General features: G+C 59.5%; 2 protein-coding genes and 13 non-coding genes across 19 annotated transcripts in view; all 15 read left to right on the plus strand.

Moving 5' to 3' along the window:
* Nucleotides 1–9: 9 nt before the first annotated feature.
* Nucleotides 10–128, plus strand: LOC140908012 (5S ribosomal RNA). The gene has a single exon (XR_012157722.1). It is a non-coding gene; the product is annotated as a 5S ribosomal RNA (ribosomal RNA).
* Nucleotides 129–1,272: 1,144 nt separating this feature from the next.
* LOC140908030 (5S ribosomal RNA) lies at nt 1,273–1,391 on the plus strand. The gene has a single exon (XR_012157736.1). It is a non-coding gene; the product is annotated as a 5S ribosomal RNA (ribosomal RNA).
* Nucleotides 1,392–2,558: 1,167 nt separating this feature from the next.
* Nucleotides 2,559–2,677, plus strand: LOC140908042 (5S ribosomal RNA). Its single transcript, XR_012157744.1, has one exon. It is a non-coding gene; the product is annotated as a 5S ribosomal RNA (ribosomal RNA).
* A 1,156-nt stretch (nt 2,678–3,833) lies between these two features.
* LOC140908013 (5S ribosomal RNA) lies at nt 3,834–3,952 on the plus strand. The gene has a single exon (XR_012157723.1). It is a non-coding gene; the product is annotated as a 5S ribosomal RNA (ribosomal RNA).
* Nucleotides 3,953–5,096: 1,144 nt separating this feature from the next.
* On the plus strand, nt 5,097–5,215 carry LOC140908011 (5S ribosomal RNA). The gene has a single exon (XR_012157721.1). It is a non-coding gene; the product is annotated as a 5S ribosomal RNA (ribosomal RNA).
* A 1,167-nt stretch (nt 5,216–6,382) lies between these two features.
* On the plus strand, nt 6,383–6,501 carry LOC140907974 (5S ribosomal RNA). Its single transcript, XR_012157688.1, has one exon. It is a non-coding gene; the product is annotated as a 5S ribosomal RNA (ribosomal RNA).
* A 1,152-nt stretch (nt 6,502–7,653) lies between these two features.
* On the plus strand, nt 7,654–7,772 carry LOC140908014 (5S ribosomal RNA). Its single transcript, XR_012157724.1, has one exon. It is a non-coding gene; the product is annotated as a 5S ribosomal RNA (ribosomal RNA).
* Nucleotides 7,773–8,924: 1,152 nt separating this feature from the next.
* On the plus strand, nt 8,925–9,043 carry LOC140908015 (5S ribosomal RNA). The gene has a single exon (XR_012157725.1). It is a non-coding gene; the product is annotated as a 5S ribosomal RNA (ribosomal RNA).
* Nucleotides 9,044–10,198: 1,155 nt separating this feature from the next.
* LOC140907985 (5S ribosomal RNA) lies at nt 10,199–10,317 on the plus strand. Its single transcript, XR_012157696.1, has one exon. It is a non-coding gene; the product is annotated as a 5S ribosomal RNA (ribosomal RNA).
* A 1,155-nt stretch (nt 10,318–11,472) lies between these two features.
* LOC140907996 (5S ribosomal RNA) lies at nt 11,473–11,591 on the plus strand. Its single transcript, XR_012157707.1, has one exon. It is a non-coding gene; the product is annotated as a 5S ribosomal RNA (ribosomal RNA).
* Nucleotides 11,592–12,735: 1,144 nt separating this feature from the next.
* Nucleotides 12,736–12,854, plus strand: LOC140908007 (5S ribosomal RNA). Its single transcript, XR_012157718.1, has one exon. It is a non-coding gene; the product is annotated as a 5S ribosomal RNA (ribosomal RNA).
* Nucleotides 12,855–14,017: 1,163 nt separating this feature from the next.
* On the plus strand, nt 14,018–14,136 carry LOC140908017 (5S ribosomal RNA). Its single transcript, XR_012157727.1, has one exon. It is a non-coding gene; the product is annotated as a 5S ribosomal RNA (ribosomal RNA).
* A 1,144-nt stretch (nt 14,137–15,280) lies between these two features.
* LOC140908010 (5S ribosomal RNA) lies at nt 15,281–15,399 on the plus strand. The gene has a single exon (XR_012157720.1). It is a non-coding gene; the product is annotated as a 5S ribosomal RNA (ribosomal RNA).
* A 394-nt stretch (nt 15,400–15,793) lies between these two features.
* Nucleotides 15,794–23,218, plus strand: TMPPE (transmembrane protein with metallophosphoesterase domain). 3 transcript variants are annotated; one of them, XM_073333093.1, is made up of 2 exons: nt 15,794–15,870; nt 20,419–23,218. In XM_073333093.1, exon 2 carries the CDS (start codon nt 20,513–20,515, stop codon nt 21,830–21,832), a length of 1,320 nt encoding a protein of 439 aa, XP_073189194.1. In that variant the 5' UTR covers nt 15,794–15,870; nt 20,419–20,512; the 3' UTR covers nt 21,833–23,218. The 3 variants fall into 3 exon arrangements, with proteins under 3 accessions (XP_073189194.1, XP_073189191.1, XP_073189193.1); XM_073333090.1 differs by lacking the exon at nt 15,794–15,870 and adding an exon at nt 16,629–16,712; XM_073333092.1 differs by lacking the exon at nt 15,794–15,870 and adding an exon at nt 18,466–18,723.
* GLB1 (galactosidase beta 1) overlaps nt 16,628–27,163 on the plus strand; it is a 72,363-nt gene continuing 61,827 nt past the window's right edge. Inside the window, exons 1-2 of one of the 3 annotated variants that reach the window (XM_073333089.1) lie at nt 16,633–16,712; nt 23,225–23,292. Coding sequence is in view for 2 of the 3 variants with exons in the window: in XM_073333087.1 (XP_073189188.1) it covers nt 16,647–16,712 (66 nt within the window). In the remaining variant the exon portion in view is untranslated. Of the gene's footprint in view, nt 16,713–23,224; nt 23,293–24,119; nt 24,144–27,163 lie in introns of those variants that run through there. The other 2 variants (XM_073333087.1, XM_073333088.1) reach the window with 2 other exon arrangements.

Genomic DNA, 27,163 nt, shown 5'->3' on the forward strand with positions numbered 1-27,163 from the left:
GGCAGCAGCGTCTACGGCCATACCACCCTGAACACGCCTGATCTCGTCTGATCTCGGAAGCTAAGCAGGGTCGGGCCTGGTTAGTACTTGGATGGGAGACCTCCTGGGAATACTGGGTGCTGTAGGCTTTTGCCGGCCCCGGCTGCAGGTCTCCCTCCGGCACAGGCTTTTGCCGCCTGGTCCTCGCTTGCTTGCGCAGAGGTCTCGCAGGCCGTAGCCACCTCGCCCGCCGCAGCCCAGGGCGAGGGCTTGGGGCGCCCGGCCCCGTGGCGTCTTTGTTTTTCTTACCAGGCGGCGCTCTTGCCCCCTTGGCAGCAGGTGTGGGAGGCCAGGTGGCCGAAGCGGCGGCAGGCGCCCCAAGGCCTGTCTGCCCTCGCGCTCCCTGCCCGCCTCTGGAGGCTGGGAGAAAGGAAAGCCAGAAGCCTTGCCGTGCGGCGCAGCCCGGGCCTTTGGGCTGGCTGGTTGAGGGAAGCCCTTTGCCAGCCTGCCTCCTTGGCAGCTGGCCCTTTGAAAGTGAGGGGAGGGAGGCAGCCGCTGTCCTTTTGGCCGGGAAGGCTGCCTGCGGGCCTGGAGCAGTCCCTGCCTCGGCTTCGGGGCCGGTAAGTGGGAAAGGTGGGTGCTGGTCGCCTCTGGGCTGGTCTCCCTGAGGAGGCGGCGGTGGCCCATCCTGCCTCCCCCGGGGCCTTGCGAAGCGGGAGACGGGTCAGGGGGAGGCCCCCGGGGGGCGCGTCCCGGGTTTCCCGGAGCGAGCAAAAGGCAGGCCAAGTGCGGGAGGGCGTCCCCAGGGAGGCGTGAGAGCTGTGTCGAGGACCGGGAGCTGTGAGGAAAGGCGAGCGGGCTGTGCGGGAGCTGCCCCTGCGAGGTGCGTGCAGGTGAGGGGCGGGAGCGGGCGTGCGGGCGGCAGCCCCGTCCCGGGCGGTGCGCTTCCCCTGGGGGTTTTGTGTCGGGGTGTGTGCGTGCGTGTGTGTGCGTGCAGTTTGTGAGGGCGTCATGTGAGGAGGGAGTGCGTGGTGAGAGGGGAGCGGGGGTGTATTTGTGGGGGGTGGGGAGGAGGGTTCGTCGCGGTGCGTGTGGGCCGGGGGCCGTGGGGTGCGTATGGTGCTGCGGGGCGTGAGCCTGGGTGTGTGGAGGCTGGGGTGCGAGGCCGGTGTTGCGTGCGTGCGTGCGTGAGCGCGTTGCGGAGCCGGTGTGGGGGCGGGGGGTGAAGGCGTGGAGCAGGCAGGGCGGTGTGTGTGGGCTCGCTTAAAGGCAGGCAAAGCGGCAGGCAGCAGCGTCTACGGCCATACCACCCTGAACACGCCCGATCTCGTCTGATCTCGGAAGCTAAGCAGGGTCGGGCCTGGTTAGTACTTGGATGGGAGACCTCCTGGGAATACTGGGTGCTGTAGGCTTTTGCCGGCCCCTGCCGCTGCCCGGCTGCAGGTCTCCCTCCGGCACAGGCTTTTGCCGCCTGGTCCTCGCTTGCTTGCGCAGAGGTCTCGCAGGCCGTAGCCACCTCGCCCGCCGCAGCCCAGGGCGAGGGCTTGGGGCGCCCGGCCCCGTGGCGTCTTTGTTTTTCTTACCAGGCGGCGCTCTTGCCCCCTTGGCAGCAGGTGTGGGAGGCCAGGTGGCCGAAGCGGCGGCAGGCGCCCCAAGGCCTGTCTGCCCTCGCGCTCCCTGCCCGCCTCTGGAGGCTGGGAGAAAGGAAAGCCAGAAGCCTTGCCGTGCGGCGCAGCCCGGGCCTTTGGGCTGGCTGGTTGAGGGAAGCCCTTTGCCAGCCTGCCTCCTTGGCAGCTGGCCCTTTGAAAGTGAGGGGAGGGAGGCAGCCGCTGTCCTTTTGGCCGGGAAGGCTGCCTGCGGGCCTGGAGCAGTCCCTGCCTCGGCTTCGGGGCCGGTAAGTGGGAAAGGTGGGTGCTGGTCGCCTCTGGGCTGGTCTCCCTGAGGAGGCGGCGGTGGCCCATCCTGCCTCCCCCGGGGCCTTGCGAAGCGGGAGACGGGTCAGGGGGAGGCCCCCGGGGGGCGCGTCCCGGGTTTCCCGGAGCGAGCAAAAGGCAGGCCAAGTGCGGGAGGGCGTCCCCAGGGAGGCGTGAGAGCTGTGTCGAGGACCGGGAGCTGTGAGGAAAGGCGAGCGGGCTGTGCGGGAGCTGCCCCTGCGAGGTGCGTGCAGGTGAGGGGCGGGAGCGGGCGTGCGGGCGGCAGCCCCGTCCCGGGCGGTGCGCTTCCCCTGGGGGTTTTGTGTCGGGGTGTGTGCGTGCGTGTGTGTGCGTGCAGTTTGTGAGGGCGTCATGTGAGGAGGGAGTGCGTGGTGAGAGGGGAGCGGGGGTGTATTTGTGGGGGGTGGGGAGGAGGGTTCGTCGCGGTGCGTGTGGGCCGGGGGTCGTGGGGTGCGTATGGTGCTGCGGGGCGTGAGCCTGGGTGTGTGGAGGCTGGGGTGCGAGGCCGGTGTTGCGTGCGTGCGTGCGTGCGTGCGTGCGTGAGCGCGTTGCGGAGCCGGTGTGGGGGCGGGGGGTGAAGGCGTGGAGCAGGCAGGGCGGTGTGTGTGGGCTCGCTTAAAGGCAGGCAAAGCGGCAGGCAGTAGCGTCTACGGCCATACCACCCTGAACACGCCCGATCTCGTCTGATCTCGGAAGCTAAGCAGGGTCGGGCCTGGTTAGTACTTGGATGGGAGACCTCCTGGGAATACTGGGTGCTGTAGGCTTTTGCCGGCCCCGGCTGCAGGTCTCCCTCCGGCACAGGCTTTTGCCGCCTGGTCCTCGCTTGCTTGCGCAGAGGTCTCGCAGGCCGTAGCCACCTCGCCCGCCGCAGCCCAGGGCGAGGGCTTGGGGCGCCCGGCCCCGTGGCGTCTTTGTTTTTCTTACCAGGCGGCGCTCTTGCCCCCTTGGCAGCAGGTGTGGGAGGCCAGGTGGCCGAAGCGGCGGCAGGCGCCCCAAGGCCTGTCTGCCCTCGCGCTCCCTGCCCGCCTCTGGAGGCTGGGAGAAAGGAAAGCCAGAAGCCTTGCCGTGCGGCGCAGCCCGGGCCTTTGGGCTGGCTGGTTGAGGGAAGCCCTTTGCCAGCCTGCCTCCTTGGCAGCTGGCCCTTTGAAAGTGAGGGGAGGGAGGCAGCCGCTGTCCTTTTGGCCGGGAAGGCTGCCTGCGGGCCTGGAGCAGTCCCTGCCTCGGCTTCGGGGCCGGTAAGTGGGAAAGGTGGGTGCTGGTCGCCTCTGGGCTGGTCTCCCTGAGGAGGCGGCGGTGGCCCATCCTGCCTCCCCCGGGGCCTTGCGAAGCGGGAGACGGGTCAGGGGGAGGCCCCCGGGGGGCGCGTCCCGGGTTTCCCGGAGCGAGCAAAAGGCAGGCCAAGTGCGGGAGGGCGTCCCCAGGGAGGCGTGAGAGCTGTGTCGAGGACCGGGAGCTGTGAGGAAAGGCGAGCGGGCTGTGCGGGAGCTGCCCCTGCGAGGTGCGTGCAGGTGAGGGGCGGGAGCGGGCGTGCGGGCGGCAGCCCCGTCCCGGGCGGTGCGCTTCCCCTGGGGGTTTTGTGTCGGGGTGTGTGCGTGCGTGTGTGTGCGTGCAGTTTGTGAGGGCGTCATGTGAGGAGGGAGTGCGTGGTGAGAGGGGAGCGGGGGTGTATTTGTGGGGGGTGGGGAAGAGGGTTCGTCGCGGTGCGTGTGGGCCGGGGGTCGTGGGGTGCGTATGGTGCTGCGGGGCGTGAGCCTGGGTGTGTGGAGGCTGGGGTGCGAGGCCGGTGTTGCGTGCGTGCGTGCGTGCGTGCGTGCGTGAGCGCGTTGCGGAGCCGGTGTGGGGGCGGGGGGTGAAGGCGTGGAGCAGGCAGGGCGGTGTGTGTGGGCTCGCTTAAAGGCAGGCAAAGCGGCAGGCAGCAGCGTCTACGGCCATACCACCCTGAACACGCCCGGTCTCGTCTGATCTCGGAAGCTAAGCAGGGTCGGGCCTGGTTAGTACTTGGATGGGAGACCTCCTGGGAATACTGGGTGCTGTAGGCTTTTGCCGGCCCCGGCTGCAGGTCTCCCTCCGGCACAGGCTTTTGCCGCCTGGTCCTCGCTTGCTTGCGCAGAGGTCTCGCAGGCCGTAGCCACCTCGCCCGCCGCAGCCCAGGGCGAGGGCTTGGGGCGCCCGGCCCCGTGGCGTCTTTGTTTTTCTTACCAGGCGGCGCTCTTGCCCCCTTGGCAGCAGGTGTGGGAGGCCAGGTGGCCGAAGCGGCGGCAGGCGCCCCAAGGCCTGTCTGCCCTCGCGCTCCCTGCCCGCCTCTGGAGGCTGGGAGAAAGGAAAGCCAGAAGCCTTGCCGTGCGGCGCAGCCCGGGCCTTTGGGCTGGCTGGTTGAGGGAAGCCCTTTGCCAGCCTGCCTCCTTGGCAGCTGGCCCTTTGAAAGTGAGGGGAGGGAGGCAGCCGCTGTCCTTTTGGCCGGGAAGGCTGCCTGCGGGCCTGGAGCAGTCCCTGCCTCGGCTTCGGGGCCGGTAAGTGGGAAAGGTGGGTGCTGGTCGCCTCTGGGCTGGTCTCCCTGAGGAGGCGGCGGTGGCCCATCCTGCCTCCCCCGGGGCCTTGCGAAGCGGGAGACGGGTCAGGGGGAGGCCCCCGGGGGGCGCGTCCCGGGTTTCCCGGAGCGAGCAAAAGGCAGGCCAAGTGCGGGAGGGCGTCCCCAGGGAGGCGTGAGAGCTGTGTCGAGGACCGGGAGCTGTGAGGAAAGGCGAGCGGGCTGTGCGGGAGCTGCCCCTGCGAGGTGCGTGCAGGTGAGGGGCGGGAGCGGGCGTGCGGGCGGCAGCCCCGTCCCGGGCGGTGCGCTTCCCCTGGGGGTTTTGTGTCGGGGTGTGTGCGTGCGTGTGTGTGCGTGCAGTTTGTGAGGGCGTCATGTGAGGAGGGAGTGCGTGGTGAGAGGGGAGCGGGGGTGTATTTGTGGGGGGTGGGGAGGAGGGTTCGTCGCGGTGCGTGTGGGCCGGGGGCCGTGGGGTGCGTATGGTGCTGCGGGGCGTGAGCCTGGGTGTGTGGAGGCTGGGGTGCGAGGCCGGTGTTGCGTGCGTGCGTGCGTGAGCGCGTTGCGGAGCCGGTGTGGGGGCGGGGGGTGAAGGCGTGGAGCAGGCAGGGCGGTGTGTGTGGGCTCGCTTAAAGGCAGGCAAAGCGGCAGGCAGCAGCGTCTACGGCCATACCACCCTGAACACGCCCGATCTCGTCTGATCTCGGAAGCAAAGCAGGGTCGGGCCTGGTTAGTACTTGGATGGGAGACCTCCTGGGAATACTGGGTGCTGTAGGCTTTTGCCGGCCCCTGCCGCTGCCCGGCTGCAGGTCTCCCTCCGGCACAGGCTTTTGCCGCCTGGTCCTCGCTTGCTTGCGCAGAGGTCTCGCAGGCCGTAGCCACCTCGCCCGCCGCAGCCCAGGGCGAGGGCTTGGGGCGCCCGGCCCCGTGGCGTCTTTGTTTTTCTTACCAGGCGGCGCTCTTGCCCCCTTGGCAGCAGGTGTGGGAGGCCAGGTGGCCGAAGCGGCGGCAGGCGCCCCAAGGCCTGTCTGCCCTCGCGCTCCCTGCCCGCCTCTGGAGGCTGGGAGAAAGGAAAGCCAGAAGCCTTGCCGTGCGGCGCAGCCCGGGCCTTTGGGCTGGCTGGTTGAGGGAAGCCCTTTGCCAGCCTGCCTCCTTGGCAGCTGGCCCTTTGAAAGTGAGGGGAGGGAGGCAGCCGCTGTCCTTTTGGCCGGGAAGGCTGCCTGCGGGCCTGGAGCAGTCCCTGCCTCGGCTTCGGGGCCGGTAAGTGGGAAAGGTGGGTGCTGGTCGCCTCTGGGCTGGTCTCCCTGAGGAGGCGGCGGTGGCCCATCCTGCCTCCCCCGGGGCCTTGCGAAGCGGGAGACGGGTCAGGGGGAGGCCCCCGGGGGGCGCGTCCCGGGTTTCCCGGAGCGAGCAAAAGGCAGGCCAAGTGCGGGAGGGCGTCCCCAGGGAGGCGTGAGAGCTGTGTCGAGGACCGGGAGCTGTGAGGAAAGGCGAGCGGGCTGTGCGGGAGCTGCCCCTGCGAGGTGCGTGCAGGTGAGGGGCGGGAGCGGGCGTGCGGGCGGCAGCCCCGTCCCGGGCGGTGCGCTTCCCCTGGGGGTTTTGTGTCGGGGTGTGTGCGTGCGTGTGTGTGCGTGCAGTTTGTGAGGGCGTCATGTGAGGAGGGAGTGCGTGGTGAGAGGGGAGCGGGGGTGTATTTGTGGGGGGTGGGGAGGAGGGTTCGTCGCGGTGCGTGTGGGCCGGGGGTCGTGGGGTGCGTATGGTGCTGCGGGGCGTGAGCCTGGGTGTGTGGAGGCTGGGGTGCGAGGCCGGTGTTGCGTGCGTGCGTGCGTGCGTGCGTGCGTGAGCGCGTTGCGGAGCCGGTGTGGGGGCGGGGGGTGAAGGCGTGGAGCAGGCAGGGCGGTGTGTGTGGGCTCGCTTAAAGGCAGGCAAAGCGGCAGGCAGTAGCGTCTACGGCCATACCACCCTGAACACGCCCGATCTCGTCTGATCTCGGAAGCTAAGCAGGGTCGGGCCTGGTTAGTACTTGGATGGGAGACCTCCTGGGAATACTGGGTGCTGTAGGCTTTTGCCGGCCCCGGCTGCAGGTCTCCCTCCGGCACAGGCTTTTGCCGCCTGGTCCTCGCTTGCTTGCGCAGAGGTCTCGCAGGCCGTAGCCACCTCGCCCGCCGCAGCCCAGGGCGAGGGCTTGGGGCGCCCGGCCCCGTGGCGTCTTTGTTTTTCTTACCAGGCGGCGCTCTTGCCCCCTTGGCAGCAGGTGTGGGAGGCCAGGTGGCCGAAGCGGCGGCAGGCGCCCCAAGGCCTGTCTGCCCTCGCGCTCCCTGCCCGCCTCTGGAGGCTGGGAGAAAGGAAAGCCAGAAGCCTTGCCGTGCGGCGCAGCCCGGGCCTTTGGGCTGGCTGGTTGAGGGAAGCCCTTTGCCAGCCTGCCTCCTTGGCAGCTGGCCCTTTGAAAGTGAGGGGAGGGAGGCAGCCGCTGTCCTTTTGGCCGGGAAGGCTGCCTGCGGGCCTGGAGCAGTCCCTGCCTCGGCTTCGGGGCCGGTAAGTGGGAAAGGTGGGTGCTGGTCGCCTCTGGGCTGGTCTCCCTGAGGAGGCGGCGGTGGCCCATCCTGCCTCCCCCGGGGCCTTGCGAAGCGGGAGACGGGTCAGGGGGAGGCCCCCGGGGGGCGCGTCCCGGGTTTCCCGGAGCGAGCAAAAGGCAGGCCAAGTGCGGGAGGGCGTCCCCAGGGAGGCGTGAGAGCTGTGTCGAGGACCGGGAGCTGTGAGGAAAGGCGAGCGGGCTGTGCGGGAGCTGCCCCTGCGAGGTGCGTGCAGGTGAGGGGCGGGAGCGGGCGTGCGGGCGGCAGCCCCGTCCCGGGCGGTGCGCTTCCCCTGGGGGTTTTGTGTCGGGGTGTGTGCGTGCGTGTGTGTGCGTGCAGTTTGTGAGGGCGTCATGTGAGGAGGGAGTGCGTGGTGAGAGGGGAGCGGGGGTGTATTTGTGGGGGGTGGGGAGGAGGGTTCGTCGCGGTGCGTGTGGGCCGGGGGTCGTGGGGTGCGTATGGTGCTGCGGGGCGTGAGCCTGGGTGTGTGGAGGCTGGGGTGCGAGGCCGGTGTTGCGTGCGTGCGTGCGTGCGTGCGTGAGCGCGTTGCGGAGCCGGTGTGGGGGCGGGGGGTGAAGGCGTGGAGCAGGCAGGGCGGTGTGTGTGGGCTCGCTTAAAGGCAGGCAAAGCGGCAGGCAGCAGCGTCTACGGCCATACCACCCTGAACACGCCCGGTCTCGTCTGATCTCGGAAGCTAAGCAGGGTCGGGCCTGGTTAGTACTTGGATGGGAGACCTCCTGGGAATACTGGGTGCTGTAGGCTTTTGCCGGCCCCGGCTGCAGGTCTCCCTCCGGCACAGGCTTTTGCCGCCTGGTCCTCGCTTGCTTGCGCAGAGGTCTCGCAGGCCGTAGCCACCTCGCCCGCCGCAGCCCAGGGCGAGGGCTTGGGGCGCCCGGCCCCGTGGCGTCTTTGTTTTTCTTACCAGGCGGCGCTCTTGCCCCCTTGGCAGCAGGTGTGGGAGGCCAGGTGGCCGAAGCGGCGGCAGGCGCCCCAAGGCCTGTCTGCCCTCGCGCTCCCTGCCCGCCTCTGGAGGCTGGGAGAAAGGAAAGCCAGAAGCCTTGCCGTGCGGCGCAGCCCGGGCCTTTGGGCTGGCTGGTTGAGGGAAGCCCTTTGCCAGCCTGCCTCCTTGGCAGCTGGCCCTTTGAAAGTGAGGGGAGGGAGGCAGCCGCTGTCCTTTTGGCCGGGAAGGCTGCCTGCGGGCCTGGAGCAGTCCCTGCCTCGGCTTCGGGGCCGGTAAGTGGGAAAGGTGGGTGCTGGTCGCCTCTGGGCTGGTCTCCCTGAGGAGGCGGCGGTGGCCCATCCTGCCTCCCCCGGGGCCTTGCGAAGCGGGAGACGGGTCAGGGGGAGGCCCCCGGGGGGCGCGTCCCGGGTTTCCCGGAGCGAGCAAAAGGCAGGCCAAGTGCGGGAGGGCGTCCCCAGGGAGGCGTGAGAGCTGTGTCGAGGACCGGGAGCTGTGAGGAAAGGCGAGCGGGCTGTGCGGGAGCTGCCCCTGCGAGGTGCGTGCAGGTGAGGGGCGGGAGCGGGCGTGCGGGCGGCAGCCCCGTCCCGGGCGGTGCGCTTCCCCTGGGGGTTTTGTGTCGGGGTGTGTGCGTGCGTGTGTGTGCGTGCAGTTTGTGAGGGCGTCATGTGAGGAGGGAGTGCGTGGTGAGAGGGGAGCGGGGGTGTATTTGTGGGGGGTGGGGAGGAGGGTTCGTCGCGGTGCGTGTGGGCCGGGGGTCGTGGGGTGCGTATGGTGCTGCGGGGCGTGAGCCTGGGTGTGTGGAGGCTGGGGTGCGAGGCCGGTGTTGCGTGCGTGCGTGCGTGCGTGCGTGAGCGCGTTGCGGAGCCGGTGTGGGGGCGGGGGGTGAAGGCGTGGAGCAGGCAGGGCGGTGTGTGTGGGCTCGCTTAAAGGCAGGCAAAGCGGCAGGCAGCAGCGTCTACGGCCATACCACCCTGAACACGCCCGGTCTCGTCTGATCTCGGAAGCTAAGCAGGGTCGGGCCTGGTTAGTACTTGGATGGGAGACCTCCTGGGAATACTGGGTGCTGTAGGCTTTTGCCGGCCCCTGCCGCTGCCCGGCTGCAGGTCTCCCTCCGGCACAGGCTTTTGCCGCCTGGTCCTCGCTTGCTTGCGCAGAGGTCTCGCAGGCCGTAGCCACCTCGCCCGCCGCAGCCCAGGGCAAGGGCTTGGGGCGCCCGGCCCCGTGGCGTCTTTGTTTTTCTTACCAGGCGGCGCTCTTGCCCCCTTGGCAGCAGGTGTGGGAGGCCAGGTGGCCGAAGCGGCGGCAGGCGCCCCAAGGCCTGTCTGCCCTCGCGCTCCCTGCCCGCCTCTGGAGGCTGGGAGAAAGGAAAGCCAGAAGCCTTGCCGTGCGGCGCAGCCCGGGCCTTTGGGCTGGCTGGTTGAGGGAAGCCCTTTGCCAGCCTGCCTCCTTGGCAGCTGGCCCTTTGAAAGTGAGGGGAGGGAGGCAGCCGCTGTCCTTTTGGCCGGGAAGGCTGCCTGCGGGCCTGGAGCAGTCCCTGCCTCGGCTTCGGGGCCGGTAAGTGGGAAAGGTGGGTGCTGGTCGCCTCTGGGCTGGTCTCCCTGAGGAGGCGGCGGTGGCCCATCCTGCCTCCCCCGGGGCCTTGCGAAGCGGGAGACGGGTCAGGGGGAGGCCCCCGGGGGGCGCGTCCCGGGTTTCCCGGAGCGAGCAAAAGGCAGGCCAAGTGCGGGAGGGCGTCCCCAGGGAGGCGTGAGAGCTGTGTCGAGGACCGGGAGCTGTGAGGAAAGGCGAGCGGGCTGTGCGGGAGCTGCCCCTGCGAGGTGCGTGCAGGTGAGGGGCGGGAGCGGGCGTGCGGGCGGCAGCCCCGTCCCGGGCGGTGCGCTTCCCCTGGGGGTTTTGTGTCGGGGTGTGTGCGTGCGTGTGTGTGCGTGCAGTTTGTGAGGGCGTCATGTGAGGAGGGAGTGCGTGGTGAGAGGGGAGCGGGGGTGTATTTGTGGGGGGTGGGGAGGAGGGTTCGTCGCGGTGCGTGTGGGCCGGGGGTCGTGGGGTGCGTATGGTGCTGCGGGGCGTGAGCCTGGGTGTGTGGAGGCTGGGGTGCGAGGCCGGTGTTGCGTGCGTGCGTGCGTGAGCGCGTTGCGGAGCCGGTGTGGGGGCGGGGGGTGAAGGCGTGGAGCAGGCAGGGCGGTGTGTGTGGGCTCGCTTAAAGGCAGGCAAAGCGGCAGGCAGCAGCGTCTACGGCCATACCACCCTGAACACGCCCGATCTCGTCTGATCTCGGAAGCTAAGCAGGGTCGGGCCTGGTTAGTACTTGGATGGGAGACCTCCTGGGAATACTGGGTGCTGTAGGCTTTTGCCGGCCCCTGCCGCTGCCCGGCTGCAGGTCTCCCTCCGGCACAGGCTTTTGCCGCCTGGTCCTCGCTTGCTTGCGCAGAGGTCTCGCAGGCCGTAGCCACCTCGCCCGCCGCAGCCCAGGGCGAGGGCTTGGGGCGCCCGGCCCCGTGGCGTCTTTGTTTTTCTTACCAGGCGGCGCTCTTGCCCCCTTGGCAGCAGGTGTGGGAGGCCAGGTGGCCGAAGCGGCGGCAGGCGCCCCAAGGCCTGTCTGCCCTCGCGCTCCCTGCCCGCCTCTGGAGGCTGGGAGAAAGGAAAGCCAGAAGCCTTGCCGTGCGGCGCAGCCCGGGCCTTTGGGCTGGCTGGTTGAGGGAAGCCCTTTGCCAGCCTGCCTCCTTGGCAGCTGGCCCTTTGAAAGTGAGGGGAGGGAGGCAGCCGCTGTCCTTTTGGCCGGGAAGGCTGCCTGCGGGCCTGGAGCAGTCCCTGCCTCGGCTTCGGGGCCGGTAAGTGGGAAAGGTGGGTGCTGGTCGCCTCTGGGCTGGTCTCCCTGAGGAGGCGGCGGTGGCCCATCCTGCCTCCCCCGGGGCCTTGCGAAGCGGGAGACGGGTCAGGGGGAGGCCCCCGGGGGGCGCGTCCCGGGTTTCCCGGAGCGAGCAAAAGGCAGGCCAAGTGCGGGAGGGCGTCCCCAGGGAGGCGTGAGAGCTGTGTCGAGGACCGGGAGCTGTGAGGAAAGGCGAGCGGGCTGTGCGGGAGCTGCCCCTGCGAGGTGCGTGCAGGTGAGGGGCGGGAGCGGGCGTGCGGGCGGCAGCCCCGTCCCGGGCGGTGCGCTTCCCCTGGGGGTTTTGTGTCGGGGTGTGTGCGTGCGTGTGTGTGCGTGCAGTTTGTGAGGGCGTCATGTGAGGAGGGAGTGCGTGGTGAGAGGGGAGCGGGGGTGTATTTGTGGGGGGTGGGGAGGAGGGTTCGTCGCGGTGCGTGTGGGCCGGGGGCCGTGGGGTGCGTATGGTGCTGCGGGGCGTGAGCCTGGGTGTGTGGAGGCTGGGGTGCGAGGCCGGTGTTGCGTGCGTGCGTGCGTGAGCGCGTTGCGGAGCCGGTGTGGGGGCGGGGGGTGAAGGCGTGGAGCAGGCAGGGCGGTGTGTGTGGGCTCGCTTAAAGGCAGGCAAAGCGGCAGGCAGCAGCGTCTACGGCCATACCACCCTGAACACGCCCGATCTCGTCTGATCTCGGAAGCTAAGCAGGGTCGGGCCTGGTTAGTACTTGGATGGGAGACCTCCTGGGAATACTGGGTGCTGTAGGCTTTTGCCGGCCCCGGCTGCAGGTCTCCCTCCGGCACAGGCTTTTGCCGCCTGGTCCTCGCTTGCTTGCGCAGAGGTCTCGCAGGCCGTAGCCACCTCGCCCGCCGCAGCCCAGGGCGAGGGCTTGGGGCGCCCGGCCCCGTGGCGTCTTTGTTTTTCTTACCAGGCGGCGCTCTTGCCCCCTTGGCAGCAGGTGTGGGAGGCCAGGTGGCCGAAGCGGCGGCAGGCGCCCCAAGGCCTGTCTGCCCTCGCGCTCCCTGCCCGCCTCTGGAGGCTGGGAGAAAGGAAAGCCAGAAGCCTTGCCGTGCGGCGCAGCCCGGGCCTTTGGGCTGGCTGGTTGAGGGAAGCCCTTTGCCAGCCTGCCTCCTTGGCAGCTGGCCCTTTGAAAGTGAGGGGAGGGAGGCAGCCGCTGTCCTTTTGGCCGGGAAGGCTGCCTGCGGGCCTGGAGCAGTCCCTGCCTCGGCTTCGGGGCCGGTAAGTGGGAAAGGTGGGTGCTGGTCGCCTCTGGGCTGGTCTCCCTGAGGAGGCGGCGGTGGCCCATCCTGCCTCCCCCGGGGCCTTGCGAAGCGGGAGACGGGTCAGGGGGAGGCCCCCGGGGGGCGCGTCCCGGGTTTCCCGGAGCGAGCAAAAGGCAGGCCAAGTGCGGGAGGGCGTCCCCAGGGAGGCGTGAGAGCTGTGTCGAGGACCGGGAGCTGTGAGGAAAGGCGAGCGGGCTGTGCGGGAGCTGCCCCTGCGAGGTGCGTGCAGGTGAGGGGCGGGAGCGGGCGTGCGGGCGGCAGCCCCGTCCCGGGCGGTGCGCTTCCCCTGGGGGTTTTGTGTCGGGGTGTGTGCGTGCGTGTGTGTGCGTGCAGTTTGTGAGGGCGTCATGTGAGGAGGGAGTGCGTGGTGAGAGGGGAGCGGGGGTGTATTTGTGGGGGGTGGGGAGGAGGGTTCGTCGCGGTGCGTGTGGGCCGGGGGTCGTGGGGTGCGTATGGTGCTGCGGGGCGTGAGCCTGGGTGTGTGGAGGCTGGGGTGCGAGGCCGGTGTTGCGTGCGTGCGTGCGTGAGCGCGTTGCGGAGCCGGTGTGGGGGCGGGGGGTGAAGGCGTGGAGCAGGCAGGGCGGTGTGTGTGGGCTCGCTTAAAGGCAGGCAAAGCGGCAGGCAGCAGCGTCTACGGCCATACCACCCTGAACACGCCCGATCTCGTCTGATCTCGGAAGCTAAGCAGGGTCGGGCCTGGTTAGTACTTGGATGGGAGACCTCCTGGGAATACTGGGTGCTGTAGGCTTTTGCCGGCCCCTGCCGCTGCCCGGCTGCAGGTCTCCCTCCGGCACAGGCTTTTGCCGCCTGGTCCTCGCTTGCTTGCGCAGAGGTCTCGCAGGCCGTAGCCACCTCGCCCGCCGCAGCCCAGGGCGAGGGCTTGGGGCGCCCGGCCCCGTGGCGTCTTTGTTTTTCTTACCAGGCGGCGCTCTTGCCCCCTTGGCAGCAGGTGTGGGAGGCCAGGTGGCCGAAGCGGCGGCAGGCGCCCCAAGGCCTGTCTGCCCTCGCGCTCCCTGCCCGCCTCTGGAGGCTGGGAGAAAGGAAAGCCAGAAGCCTTGCCGTGCGGCGCAGCCCGGGCCTTTGGGCTGGCTGGTTGAGGGAAGCCCTTTGCCAGCCTGCCTCCTTGGCAGCTGGCCCTTTGAAAGTGAGGGGAGGGAGGCAGCCGCTGTCCTTTTGGCCGGGAAGGCTGCCTGCGGGCCTGGAGCAGTCCCTGCCTCGGCTTCGGGGCCGGTAAGTGGGAAAGGTGGGTGCTGGTCGCCTCTGGGCTGGTCTCCCTGAGGAGGCGGCGGTGGCCCATCCTGCCTCCCCCGGGGCCTTGCGAAGCGGGAGACGGGTCAGGGGGAGGCCCCCGGGGGGCGCGTCCCGGGTTTCCCGGAGCGAGCAAAAGGCAGGCCAAGTGCGGGAGGGCGTCCCCAGGGAGGCGTGAGAGCTGTGTCGAGGACCGGGAGCTGTGAGGAAAGGCGAGCGGGCTGTGCGGGAGCTGCCCCTGCGAGGTGCGTGCAGGTGAGGGGCGGGAGCGGGCGTGCGGGCGGCAGCCCCGTCCCGGGCGGTGCGCTTCCCCTGGGGGTTTTGTGTCGGGGTGTGTGCGTGCGTGTGTGTGCGTGCAGTTTGTGAGGGCGTCATGTGAGGAGGGAGTGCGTGGTGAGAGGGGAGCGGGGGTGTATTTGTGGGGGGTGGGGAGGAGGGTTCGTCGCGGTGCGTGTGGGCCGGGGGTCGTGGGGTGCGTATGGTGCTGCGGGGCGTGAGCCTGGGTGTGTGGAGGCTGGGGTGCGAGGCCGGTGTTGCGTGCGTGCGTGCGTGCGTGCGTGAGCGCGTTGCGGAGCCGGTGTGGGGGCGGGGGGTGAAGGCGTGGAGCAGGCAGGGCGGTGTGTGTGGGCTCGCTTAAAGGCAGGCAAAGCGGCAGGCAGCAGCGTCTACGGCCATACCACCCTGAACACGCCCGGTCTCGTCTGATCTCGGAAGCTAAGCAGGGTCGGGCCTGGTTAGTACTTGGATGGGAGACCTCCTGGGAATACTGGGTGCTGTAGGCTTTTGCCGGCCCCGGCTGCAGGTCTCCCTCCGGCACAGGCTTTTGCCGCCTGGTCCTCGCTTGCTTGCGCAGAGGTCTCGCAGGCCGTAGCCACCTCGCCCGCCGCAGCCCAGGGCGAGGGCTTGGGGCGCCCGGCCCCGTGGCGTCTTTGTTTTTCTTACCAGGCGGCGCTCTTGCCCCCTTGGCAGCAGGTGTGGGAGGCCAGGTGGCCGAAGCGGCGGCAGGCGCCCCAAGGCCTGTCTGCCCTCGCGCTCCCTGCCCGCCTCTGGAGGCTGGGAGAAAGGAAAGCCAGAAGCCTTGCCGTGCGGCGCAGCCCGGGCCTTTGGGCTGGCTGGTTGAGGGAAGCCCTTTGCCAGCCTGCCTCCTTGGCAGCTGGCCCTTTGAAAGTGAGGGGAGGGAGGCAGCCGCTGTCCTTTTGGCCGGGAAGGCTGCCTGCGGGCCTGGAGCAGTCCCTGCCTCGGCTTCGGGGCCGGTAAGTGGGAAAGGTGGGTGCTGGTCGCCTCTGGGCTGGTCTCCCTGAGGAGGCGGCGGTGGCCCATCCTGCCTCCCCCGGGGCCTTGCGAAGCGGGAGACGGGTCAGGGGGAGGCCCCCGGGGGGCGCGTCCCGGGTTTCCCGGAGCGAGCAAAAGGCAGGCCAAGTGCGGGAGGGCGTCCCCAGGGAGGCGTGAGAGCTGTGTCGAGGACCGGGAGCTGTGAGGAAAGGCGAGCGGGCTGTGCGGGAGCTGCCCCTGCGAGGTGCGTGCAGGTGAGGGGCGGGAGCGGGCGTGCGGGCGGCAGCCCCGTCCCGGGCGGTGCGCTTCCCCTGGGGGTTTTGTGTCGGGGTGTGTGCGTGCGTGTGTGTGCGTGCAGTTTGTGAGGGCGTCATGTGAGGAGGGAGTGCGTGGTGAGAGGGGAGCGGGGGTGTATTTGTGGGGGGTGGGGAGGAGGGTTCGTCGCGGTGCGTGTGGGCCGGGGGTCGTGGGGTGCGTATGGTGCTGCGGGGCGTGAGCCTGGGTGTGTGGAGGCTGGGGTGCGAGGCCGGTGTTGCGTGCGTGCGTGCGTGAGCGCGTTGCGGAGCCGGTGTGGGGGCGGGGGGTGAAGGCGTGGAGCAGGCAGGGCGGTGTGTGTGGGCTCGCTTAAAGGCAGGCAAAGCGGCAGGCAGCAGCGTCTACGGCCATACCACCCTGAACACGCCCGATCTCGTCTGATCTCGGAAGCTAAGCAGGGTCGGGCCTGGTTAGTACTTGGATGGGAGACCTCCTGGGAATACTGGGTGCTGTAGGCTTTTGCCGGCCCCGGCTGCAGGTCTCCCTCCGGCACAGGCTTTTGCCGCCTGGTCCTCGCTTGCTTGCGCAGAGGTCTCGCAGGCCGTAGCCACCTCGCCCGCCGCAGCCCAGGGCGAGGGCTTGGGGCGCCCGGCCCCGTGGCGTCTTTGTTTTTCTTACCAGGCGGCGCTCTTGCCCCCTTGGCAGCAGGTGTGGGAGGCCAGGTGGCCGAAGCGGCGGCAGGCGCCCCAAGGCCTGTCTGCCCTCGCGCTCCCTGCCCGCCTCTGGAGGCTGGGAGAAAGGAAAGCCAGAAGCCTTGCCGTGCGGCGCAGCCCGGGCCTTTGGGCTGGCTGGTTGAGGGAAGCCCTTTGCCAGCCTGCCTCCTTGGCAGCTGGCCCTTTGAAAGTGAGGGGAGGGAGGCAGCCGCTGTCCTTTTGGCCGGGAAGGCTGCCTGCGGGCCTGGAGCAGTCCCTGCCTCGGCTTCGGGGCCGGTAAGTGGGAAAGGTGGGTGCTGGTCGCCTCTGGGCTGGTCTCCCTGAGGAGGCGGCGGTGGCCCATCCTGCCTCCCCCGGGGCCTTGCGAAGCGGGAGACGGGTCAGGGGGAGGCCCCCGGGGGGCGCGTCCCGGGTTTCCCGGAGCGAGCAAAAGGCAGGCCAAGTGCGGGAGGGCGTCCCCAGGGAGGCGTGAGAGCTGTGTCGAGGACCGGGAGCTGTGAGGAAAGGCGAGCGGGCTGTGCGGGAGCTGCCCCTGCGAGGTGCGTGCAGGTGAGGGGCGGGAGCGGGCGTGCGGGCGGCAGCCCCGTCCCGGGCGGTGCGCTTCCCCTGGGGGTGGGGTTGCCTCGGGTGTGGTGACGGTGTGTGTGAAAATGGCATGCTGAAATTGCCAATGTTTGGAATCGTAGTTTCGTTTCTTCTGGTGTGTACCGGGGCCGGAGAGGTCCCGGCTTTGGGAATACCTGTTAGGGGAGGGGAAGGAAGCGAGGCCTTGGAAGTGTGGTGCTGTTAGCTGCTCCCGCCTTCCCTTTCCTTTCGATCAGGAGCTGCAGTGTCCTTTGGGCCACGTGCGGGGAGGTGCGGATCCCTCTGTCCCGCCCCGTGCTGTGCGTCTGTGCCGGGGGCTTTTATAGTCCTGCCCTGGGTGAGCGGCGCGGCGCGGCGCGGCAGGCAGGGGGGCGGCGCAGCCGCGTCTCCCCGTCAGCTGACTCCGGGGAGTCCGGAGACGCGGCTGGGATGGGGCGGGTCCCAGCGGCCGGCGGCTCCGGACGACCATGCTTCGCCTTCTGCTCCGCGCCGCCGCGCTGGTCGTGCTGCTTCCCGTGGGGCTCGGCGGAGCTGTAAGTGTTTCCCCGCGGAGTGAGCGCGCAGAGCTGCCGTGCTGGGGCGCGGGGCTCCCGTCCCTGGCTGGGCTCCTGCGGAAGCGGGCACGGCCCGTGCCGTCCCCTTGCGCTGCGGGAGGTGGAGGGCGCCTTGCGGGTGCTGAGTTGCTTTGAGGGCGTCCGTGGCTGCGCAGGGGGATCATGTGTAGAGACGCGGCTGGGGAGCAGGGGAAGTACTCCCTGGAGAGGAATTTGGAGCCCCATCCCCTCCCATTTCTTTTTATTTACACGCACTGCAAATATGGAGGGGGCTGAGTTGGGGCCTAGGTACAGTTGTTTGGCTCCCCACCACCTCCTCCTCGGGGCTGACTGCAGGAGGTGGGGTGCATGAGTTGGATGTGTGGCAGGCACTCCTCGTGTCCTCTGAGCCCAGATTCCATTCTCTACCTGGTGGGTTGGCTAGAGGGTGTAAAGCATATGGAGCAGGGTAGTGTCTCGGGGCAACCAGGTCTGTGTTTTCCGAGAACAGGTGTGTCTGTGTCTCCCCACTCCTCAAGCTGTGCAAATGTGCAAGGGGCTGTCTAACTCTCCACCCAAGTCCAATAGGGACCTGATGCCTGAGGAGATGGCTGGAGCCTACTGCTCCTTTATTCAGCTTGGTTGGTGGACAGGACAGATGCGGGTTGCTACGGCCTTGTCTACACTGCCACTTTACAGTGCTGCACCTTTCTCGCTCAGGGGTGTGAGAAAACACCTTGGTGAGCGCTCCAAGTTTCCGTGCTGTAAAGTGGCAGTGTAGACCATACCGCAGCGCTAGGAGCTGCTCCCCTTGTGGGGATGGTGTTTTGGTTTTGTTTTCTTACACAGCACTGGGAGAGCTCTCTCGCAGTGCTGGTGCTGCGACTCCACAGCCATGTTAAAGTCCTGCTGTGGCACGGCTTTAATGTTGCCAGTGAAGACATATCCTTAAACACTGTTACTTTTCTTAGTAGAATCCTGCCCACTTTCTCCTCGCTTGGTTATGAAGCTTTGAGGCTGACCTTTTTTGAGGCAGTGTTTGCAATTTTTTGTCTTACAGCAAGCAGATTTTGTGGCACCTTGTTTAGTGATACACTTAGGGTATGCCTACACTGGCAACTTTCTGCGCAACAAGTTATATGACTTTTATGAAAGTGCTGGAATTAAACCTCTGTTGTGTGTCCACACTGTGCTCCTTGTGATGGTGGAGCGCATCCACATTAGCAGTTCTTGCAATGGCAAAGAGAGCAGTGCATTGTGGTAGCTATTCCACTGCGCAACTGGCCCGCAGGGTGCTTTGGGAAGGGTTTCCAATGCCTCATGGGGCAGGCACAGCATCACATGATGCAGGTTTCCCAATCCCATTGTTCCATGGGCATCCGACTACATTGTGAGCTGCTTTTCAACTGAAGGCGGGGCTGGGGCAGAGTGTGACAGGGAGGGGGGGTGTGTGTGTGTACAGAGGTGGGAGGAGAGACAGTGTGTTTTGGGGGACAGTGTGTGTCAGCAGACAGTGGCAGGAAGCAAGCAGTCCTGAGGCAGGGGGTGGGGGAAACCTTGATATCAGCCCCCGCCTCCCTCCCCAGCTTGGGAGGGGTGCGGGTCTCCAGCAGAATTCAAAACAATGAGCAGAGCAGCCACAACACTTCCGGAGGCCAATTGATTGCTTTGTGCGCTGTAATGTGTTTACACTGCTAATACAGTGCAAGAGCTTCTGAGCTTTAAGGCTTACAACTCTCATCAAGGTGGGTGTTTGTGGGTGGGTTGTGGGGTTTTTTTTGTTTTCTTTTTCAACGCTGCAACTGAGGAACTTCGGCGCACAAAGTGGCTTGGCAGCGTGTGCACCTCAGGAATTACACCGCAGAAAGTTGCTTTACTGCGCGGCGACTTGCCAGTGTGGACAAGGCCTTAGCTTTGCTCATTGCTTTCTGAACTCTCATCCAGAATAAAGAAAAAATCGAGGATATCCTGAAAGCCATGAATTGTCATTAAAAAAGCCCCCTGCCTCTTGGTAGGCATATTTTAGCCTTTATTATTCAGAATCTATCGTGACAAGTTATACATTAGATGACTCTAGATCTTTAATTGTCTGTCTTGAATTTGTTTTTGTGCTGTTCTGCACTTGTCTGATGGTGTCAGAGTTCTGACAATATACCAGGTAGAAAACATTAATTTACTAGCGTGGGTTGAGAACGGGGAAGGGTATCTGCCTTTTCTCTGCCTTTTTTAACATGCTTTATCATGCTACTTGCTCTTTCTATATAGATTTGCATCAGATTGCATCCAGAGTTACACAGTCTTGCTAATGGCCTATATGAGTTGCAATACTTAAGCTTAAGGCCTGAGTGAAGAGTACTATGGGAGTTCTAATGCAGCATTTCTTCTGGGTTTATGCATTTGAAGTAAACCCTTAGCATTTTTTTAAATAATCGTCTGTTTTAATGTTGTATACATATTCTAAAGAATGTTAACACACAATAAAAAGCAAAGTAACTCCATGAGAAGTTCTGGTTTAAACTGACAGCAGCTTCTAACACAGTATGTGGTCTTTTTAATTATTTTGAAAAAGCAAACACTAGTTTAAAACTTTAAATAATCAGTGTCGTGGCCTCTTGGCTTAAAAATAAAAAGGGGGTGGGGGAGAGACAGAATATCATCAGAATGCATATAAATGGGGTTTATTTATTGAGGCTGCAGGGTATAGACAAGGATGGTCTAGGTCTCAGTAGTTCTTTAGCTCCCAGACCAGGTTGATACAGAGTCTCCATAAATCCTGGCCTAGAATATGCAGGTGTGGAAGGGACTGGTGACCGTACTAATTATATAATTTAAACTAGCTTTCAAAATTCTGCTCACCATAAATGAGTAAACTATCATCTTGAGAAGTGCAGGGCTGTATATTTTTCGGCCTGGGCTGGCAAATTTTCATAACAACTTTACCAGGCTGTCTCATAGGGATTTTTGTGCATGTGCAGGTCTCATTTTTTCCCCTATGGCTCATCTGAAGAGCAGAAGTAAGGGATGAGCTGTGGGAAGTGGTTTGCATGCTCTGTGTTTGTGCTCCAGTGATCCTGAATGGCTGAAGGCTGGAACTGAATGATTGATGGTTATGTCATTATTCTGAGGTGAATGTAGTCACCATCATGGGTCAGTGATGATTTTTTTTTTTTTTTTTGGTTGGGCTCTTGAGACCGCAACATTATGTACCAGTGACACCTACTCTCATGGAATGGTGTCGTGTTGGAATGGAGATGGTGTTGTGCGAGGGAAGCAGATTAGGTAGTGAGTGCAAAGTGTTAATTAACTGTAGCTGTGTTTCTTGGATGGAGTAAGCAGGGTTTGGTAATATTTTATTGGTTATTGGAAAGCAATCATCACTGTATGATTTGTGAGACAATATCCCGAAATTGTGAGGAGAATTCTTATTACTGGTTTAGTATTCACAGGTTTTTGTGCTAACTTATCAATGGGAATGTTGAGGATGGGAGACTATAGAGATCAGGACTGGGTTGTCAGAGTTCTAGATGCTTTTTATTCTAAGTTGTTAAATCTTTTATAGCTATCCTTGATAGTGATAGTGGTCTCTCCACCAGCCTTGGTGTCCTGGGTGGTGGGTGCCAAATAATATCTCTCTCTGGTTTCTAGACTGGGAAGGGGGGATTGTATGTCTTAATATCAAAAAGCTGTTGTTGGTTCCTGGTTGCAGGCCAAGTTGACCAAGAAGTCCCTTCACAACCACATTCTTACCTACTGGAAACTCAAACAGAACAGGAAGGTGCAGGGACTGTCAATCGGTAGAGATGATCTCCTTCAAGCAATTGCCGCTTGAAGCAAAGGCTGCAGTGGCTGCTGGAGTTGTCTTCTTCTCCATGATGATATCCCAGACCTTCCTGGCAGAGCAACTTGAGTTCGGTACACAGAGGTGGCTGCGGAGATTACAGATGGCACTGTTTGTTAATGCGCTGATGCTCATAGGTTCTCTTTACATCTGGAGATGTATAGTGACCACATTCTACAGGCTTTCAGCTGCTTACTCCTATTGTTTCCTACCATGGAAAATAGCTGTGCTAACGTTTCTAGCTTTGGCACACTCAAGCTTTTTTACATTGCTGTTTCTTGTTGCAGAAGAGCCCTATTTCTTTTCCTTAGCTTCTTACACATGTCTAGGAGCCTATATAATCCTTATTTTCTTTCTCTTCACTCTGGGCTCTGTAGAGCAAGTTTATAAACTCTTGGTCAGCAGAGGTGCTAAGACAAGTGGTATCAATAAGAGTAGTAAAACTGTGATGAAACCTGTTTTGGTTGTTATGGTGACAGTTGCTCTGACTGCTGTTGGGTTGTTGAATGCCTCCCAGCCTCCTGCAGTGACCTCAGTGGTGATTCCTGTTCACAAACTGCCTTTGTCCATGGATGGCCTGAAGGTGGTGTTGCTATCAGATATCCACCTGGGACCCACTGTAGGGAAGACTAAACTTGCAATGGTTGTGCAGATGGTCAAAGCTTTAAAACCCGATATCACTGTGATTGTAGGTGATCTATCAGATTCTGAAGTGATGGCCATCCGACCTGCTGTTGAACCTCTTAGTGAGCTTAATTCCCCATTGGGAACTTACTTTGTCACTGGAAACCACGAGTATTATACTTCTGATGTCAACAGCTGGTTTGAATTACTGAAGTCATTTAACATTCATCCACTCCACAATGAGAATGTGAAGATCTCTTCTCCAAGGAGCAGCAATGATTGGTTCTGTCTGGCTGGGGTTGATGATATTGAAGCTCAGGTTATGCGCTATTCTGGGCATGGCATGGATTTAAAAAAAGCCCTAGTTGACTGCAGTGCTGATCATGCAATAGTACTTCTGGCTCATCAGCCACTGGCTGCAAAATGGGCTCTCCAAGATCGCCCAGACATAAATTTGATTCTTTCTGGCCACACTCACGGTGGGCAAATATTCCCTCTGAATGCTGGTGCCTATTTGCTGAATCCCTTCTTTGTTGGCTTGTATAAAGTTGGGCAGAGCACTTTCGTATATGTCAGCCCGGGGACTATGTATTATGGAATTCCAATGAGGCTGGGCAGCAGAGCTGAAATAACGGAGATCATCCTGCACTCTCCCTGAATGGTCTGCCAACTTAAAAATTCTGTGTCATCTATCAGCCAGTATAACTGACGGTTTGATTCATAAGTCCCCAAGCCAAGTCCATCCCTGATGTAACTCCGGGGAAGCCAGTGAAGTTAGAGCAGTGATGGACTTGGTTCTGTAAGTCTGATGCTGATCTTTGTGCAGAAAGCACTGTTTCTTCTGCCACATAGTAGTAAGCTTATCAAACACCCATCACAGATGAGTGGAAGCGATGAATAAATCAATCAGATGAGTTATTTGTGCTATTGATATCCTGCATTTTAAAGAGATCACCATGAGATCAGTGTTTCGTTTTAAGTGTGCTTACTGTGCATGTTTAATATCTGTAATCTGTTATTAGTTCACATTCCATTTTTCACTTGTTTATTGGTGGAGTGCCGCCTAACTCATGATGATGATGTAGAGTTCACCCACTGGGAAGTGTGGTGAAACTGTGGATGCAAATTTTGCACAGTGCTCTACAAAGTCTTCATTGAGGTTTATCGAGTTGTCCTACAATGGGAAGTGAACGGGGTATTTTTAGGTGATAACAAGGATTCTGTTTAAAATTTGTATGGGGTGCCTGTAGGTGCTACTGCAAAATGACCAGTAAAGTACGATGCCTGTGCTAGGGTTGCCAATTTTGGTTGGATATATTCCTGGAGGTTTCATCACATGACCTAATCTTTAATTAAAGATTAATCTTTTAATTCCTGCAGACTCCAGAAAAATCCTGGAGGGTTGACAACCTTAGGCCCTGTGCATTTGCTCCTTTAAAATCTAGATAAAAACCTAAATCATAACAATTGGAGAGACTTTTATAGTGGGGCCGGGTGGAAACAGCTTCCTTGTTTTGCCTAAATGTAACCGGTCATCTAGTGAGTATCTAATAAAGGTCTTATAAAAGGGACATTGTTAACTTAAAACTCCCACTTCAGTGTGAGCATTCAGTACTTTACCATTGGTATGAGTAACACTTACGCTATGTCTACACTAGCCCTTTTGTCGGTCAGGGGTGTAGAAAAAAATACCCCCGACCAACATAAGTTTCACCAACAGAAGCTCCAGTGTGGACAGCGCTATGTTGATGGGAGACACTCTCCTGCCGACGTAGCTATCGCCACTCGTTGGGGGTGGTTTAATTAAGCTGACAGAAGAGCTCTTTCCTGTCAGCATAAAGCAGCTACACAGGAGACCTTACAGTGGCACAGCTGCAGAGGTACAGCTGTGCCACTGTAAGGTCTCTAATGTAGACATAACCTTAAAATCTACAATTGAAAGAATTAGTGGTGGGGACGGGACTTTTTTTCCCCAGTTATATTATTTGGGTAGGTTTAGTTAGTTTCTTTCCATTGTATATAGTAAGTTTCTTCTTTCTGTTTTGGGTAGGTTTTTTTTACCCAGCAACTGGGGAGAGAGAGAACTTAAAAACAAAGCTGCTGTGACTCAAAGGAAAGGTACTTGAAACTTTGAACTTACTTTAACATTATCTAGATTGTAAATTAATGTTTTCCCTTGACCAGAACTAGATTAGATAGCAAGTACAGTAGAACCTCAGAGTTATGAAAACCTCGGGAATGGAAGTTGTTCAAACTCTGAAATGTTCAAAATGAACAAAACGTTATGGTTGTTCTTTCAAAAGTTTACAACTGAACATTGACTTCATACAACTTTTAAACTTTACTATGCTGAAGAAAAATGCTGCTTTTATCCATCTTAATTTACATGAAACAAGCACAGAAACCTTTTCCTTACATTGTCAAATCTTTTTTTTAAACTTTCCCTTCATTTATTTTGTAGTTTACATTTAACACAGTATGTATGGTATTTGCTTTTTATTTTTATGTTTTTGTCTCTGCTGCTGCCTGCTTGTGTACTTCTGGTTCCAAAATGAGGTGTGTGGTTGACTGGTCAGTTCATAACTTTGGTGTTTATAACTCTGACGTTCTATTGTAACTTCTGTTTGTGTATAGACTTCCTAGCGCCCTGACCTCTAATTGTTCTGCTATGAAAAAAATGGCCTTTTTTTGTGTGTCTCTTTAAAGAGCACTGTCTAGAGTTTGAATCCGTACTTCAGTCTGGCATGTTTCTTAGTGCAGTTTAATATAGATAAAAAATTAATATTTGTTTGGTTTTTAATATAAATAAAACCAGGTTGTTTTCGGTTCTCCCACATTTTTCTAGGGCATGAGAATCAAAAATTGAAGTAGAATTAATTTATATTTACTGTCCAAGCTGACTGAAGTGCAAAAATAAATAAGACTTTTTTTCACTGTTTTCCCAGGTATTCTAATCTGAGATGCTATTAGTAAGTATAGATAAGGGATTTTTAATTTTTTTTAAATCTGACAGTGTCCCTTTAATTCTTTAAGCTGATACAGGATTCTCTCTCCTCATATAAACACTGTCCAGCTATTTCTCTATTCTGTTCCCACCCACCAAAACTGTGCACCCTCTTGTTCTTGAAAATTGGCTCTGGGCAAACCAACATCTTTATTAAATGGTTCTGTGCCTCTGTCTAACTCAGATGGCCCTCGTTATTGGGGTATCTGAAACACCTCACAATCTTCCTCACATCAACCCTGTGAGAGTAGAGAAGTTCTAGCAGATGAGGAACCGAGACAGAGGAAACTTGTGGCAGAGATGGGGAATTGAATCCAAGTCCCAAGCTAACCCCCTAACCACTGGACCACTTCTCCCCAGTTTACCAATGTCTAAAACAGTGATAATACACTGCACCTTCACAAAATGCTTTGTATTCATAGATTCATAGATACTAAGGTCAGAAGGGACCTTTATGATCATCTAGTCTGACCTCCTGCGCAACGCAGGCCACAAAATTTCACCCACCCACGCCTGTGAAAGACCTGGAACACCTTTCATCTGAAGGATCCCAAAACATGTCTGGGGCTCAAGTTATATCATACACTTTTTGTGTGTGTGCCTTATGTTTCTCTGACTGCTCTTTCCCTGGCTGACTTAGTGTTGCTGCTACCTGACCAGCATGAGATATGTAGATAGCCCCCAATGATAGCCTCCAGCCCCTGTTGTTTAACTCAGTGAAAGACCTGAGTTAAAATCCATATCTCCCCCTTGGTAGTGCAAAGCATTCTCTCTTGACCACTTTTTTCTAATCATTAAATTATTTGAGGATTATTGCTATGTTATGCAGCTAATTGTCTAGCTAATTACCTCCCATGGGAGGTGGGCACTGTGGTTGTTTCTGTGTTTGACATTTCAGTGCTCACTGAGAAACTGTTTATCTAGATTCCTCTCTTGCCCTTCCCAAGAAAACACATATGTGTACAAAAATCAGTATGGAAAATTGACTCCTACCACAAATAAGTAGGTGATTTTTAAATTGTTCTGTGAATATTTTCACCATTTTTTGAACATTTTTCATCTATTTTTGTTGTTTTTAATTGTGACTGTATTTCTTTGGGGTTTAATTAAATATTTTTGTTGATCTTGATTTCTTTTCTACTAGAATGCAAAATTATTGAAAAGGCTACTCGGAGCACCATTGCAGCTATACCCAAATCCTACAATCAATTTTTGTGAAAGTTATATTAGAAACCATATAAATTGGAGAATCAGTATGCATGTTTATAAATCCATAGTACTGATATAATGAATGCATTTGTTATGCTTATAAAAAGCACACGGGATCTTTTCAGGGGAGAAGGCAATATGCCGCATTTACTGACAATATAACAGTTCGCATATGCATGCACACGCACACGTCCTGCAGATGGTCTTAATAGTTACCAGGCTGTCAATCTAATGGCCAGTTAGATTGGGCACGAGTGAGGAGTTGGGTTTTGTCGGTCGTGATCCAAAGCTCCGAGGCTTTGGGGAACTGAACCCAGAATTTCATGGCAAAACTTCCCATCTTTATAGTTGTAAATTCCCACTTGAGACCATGCATTTTGTAATGTCATCCTGTAACAGCAGACAACCCCAAGATTAACACCATTTAAGGACTAATGATTACAGGATGACATTGCAAAATGCATGAACTCAAATGGGAATTTACAGCTATAAAGATGGGGTGTTTTGCCATGAAATTCTGGGTTCAGTCCTGCAAAGCCTCAGAGCATTGGGTTGTGACGGACAGAACCCAGCTCCTCACTCGTGCCCAATCTAACTGGCGATTAGATTGACTTGAGGTACAACAGCCTGGTAACTATTAAGACCATCTGCAGGACCTGTGTGTGTGATTGAATGCATATGCTGACTGTGTTATTTTCAATAAATGCGGCGTATTGCCTTCTGCCCTGAAAAGATCCCATGTGCTTTTTATAAGCATAACACATTGAATGCTAAGATTGTTACTGTGCCAAGCAATTAATAAAAAGTTAATATTGTTCACTGGTGGAGACAAGTGTCTTCTGTAATGATCATTCAATTTACTTTGGAACTGCCTACTGATATCTATTTAGGAGTTACCTTTTTAAAAAATATTTTTAGTGCTACAATTAAACTTAATCAAGCACAAATGCAAAGTAATGTACCATGTGTCCAGGCCACTCTATGTGCTGAAGGTTTTGATATTCCTGAGTGCAAGTGAAAAGGGAATGTCACTGTATTAAACCTGTGTGTAACATGGAACATCCAAGCTGAGAACAGTGAGTCCAATGTTATCAGGTTGAGGAGATGAGTCATGTAATGTGATTGCAGGGACGGAGATGAGGAAAATTGAAGATCAAGGGGAGGGAGAGCAGAATGCATGAGTGGTTCTTAGTTGGGTTTTATATTTGAGTGGTGGTGGTGAAGACAGGCTGAGGGGGAATCTCTCTGTTGTTAAGGAGGGTATCTAATGTGTTGTGCCTGGAGTTGGATCATATGTTGTTTGATGGTCATAAAAAAGATGGCTGCATCCTCTTACCACACCTCAGAGCATTAAACAGAACAGTAGGAGAGGCAGATCAACATGTCCATGTTGATTGATATGGTAGGGGCCATATTCTGCAGGAAGAATTCCATGGACTTAAATGAGAGCTATGCCTATGTAAGGACTATAGGATCAGCACGTAAGAAGATCGTCCCCATTAATGGAATAGCTCACGTGAATAAGGTTAAGCATGTGCTTAAGTGTTTTCAGGATCAGGGCCTAAATAGCTTCCATTATCCAACTATTCATTGTCTCCTTGTCTATAGTCTTGCTTTAGAGGGAGATGAGGTGGGTGAGGTAATACCTTTTATTGGACCAAATTCTGTTCACATCCTATGGATGGGTTTTTGATTGATAGGAGTTAGATGGGAAAAAGACCCATTTGATCGTCCATTCCAGTTCCCTGTCAATACAGGATCACTTTAGCCTATCTA

Source organism: Lepidochelys kempii, chromosome 2, assembly GCF_965140265.1.
Source record: "Lepidochelys kempii isolate rLepKem1 chromosome 2, rLepKem1.hap2, whole genome shotgun sequence".
Lineage (NCBI taxonomy): Eukaryota > Metazoa > Chordata > Testudines > Cheloniidae > Lepidochelys > Lepidochelys kempii.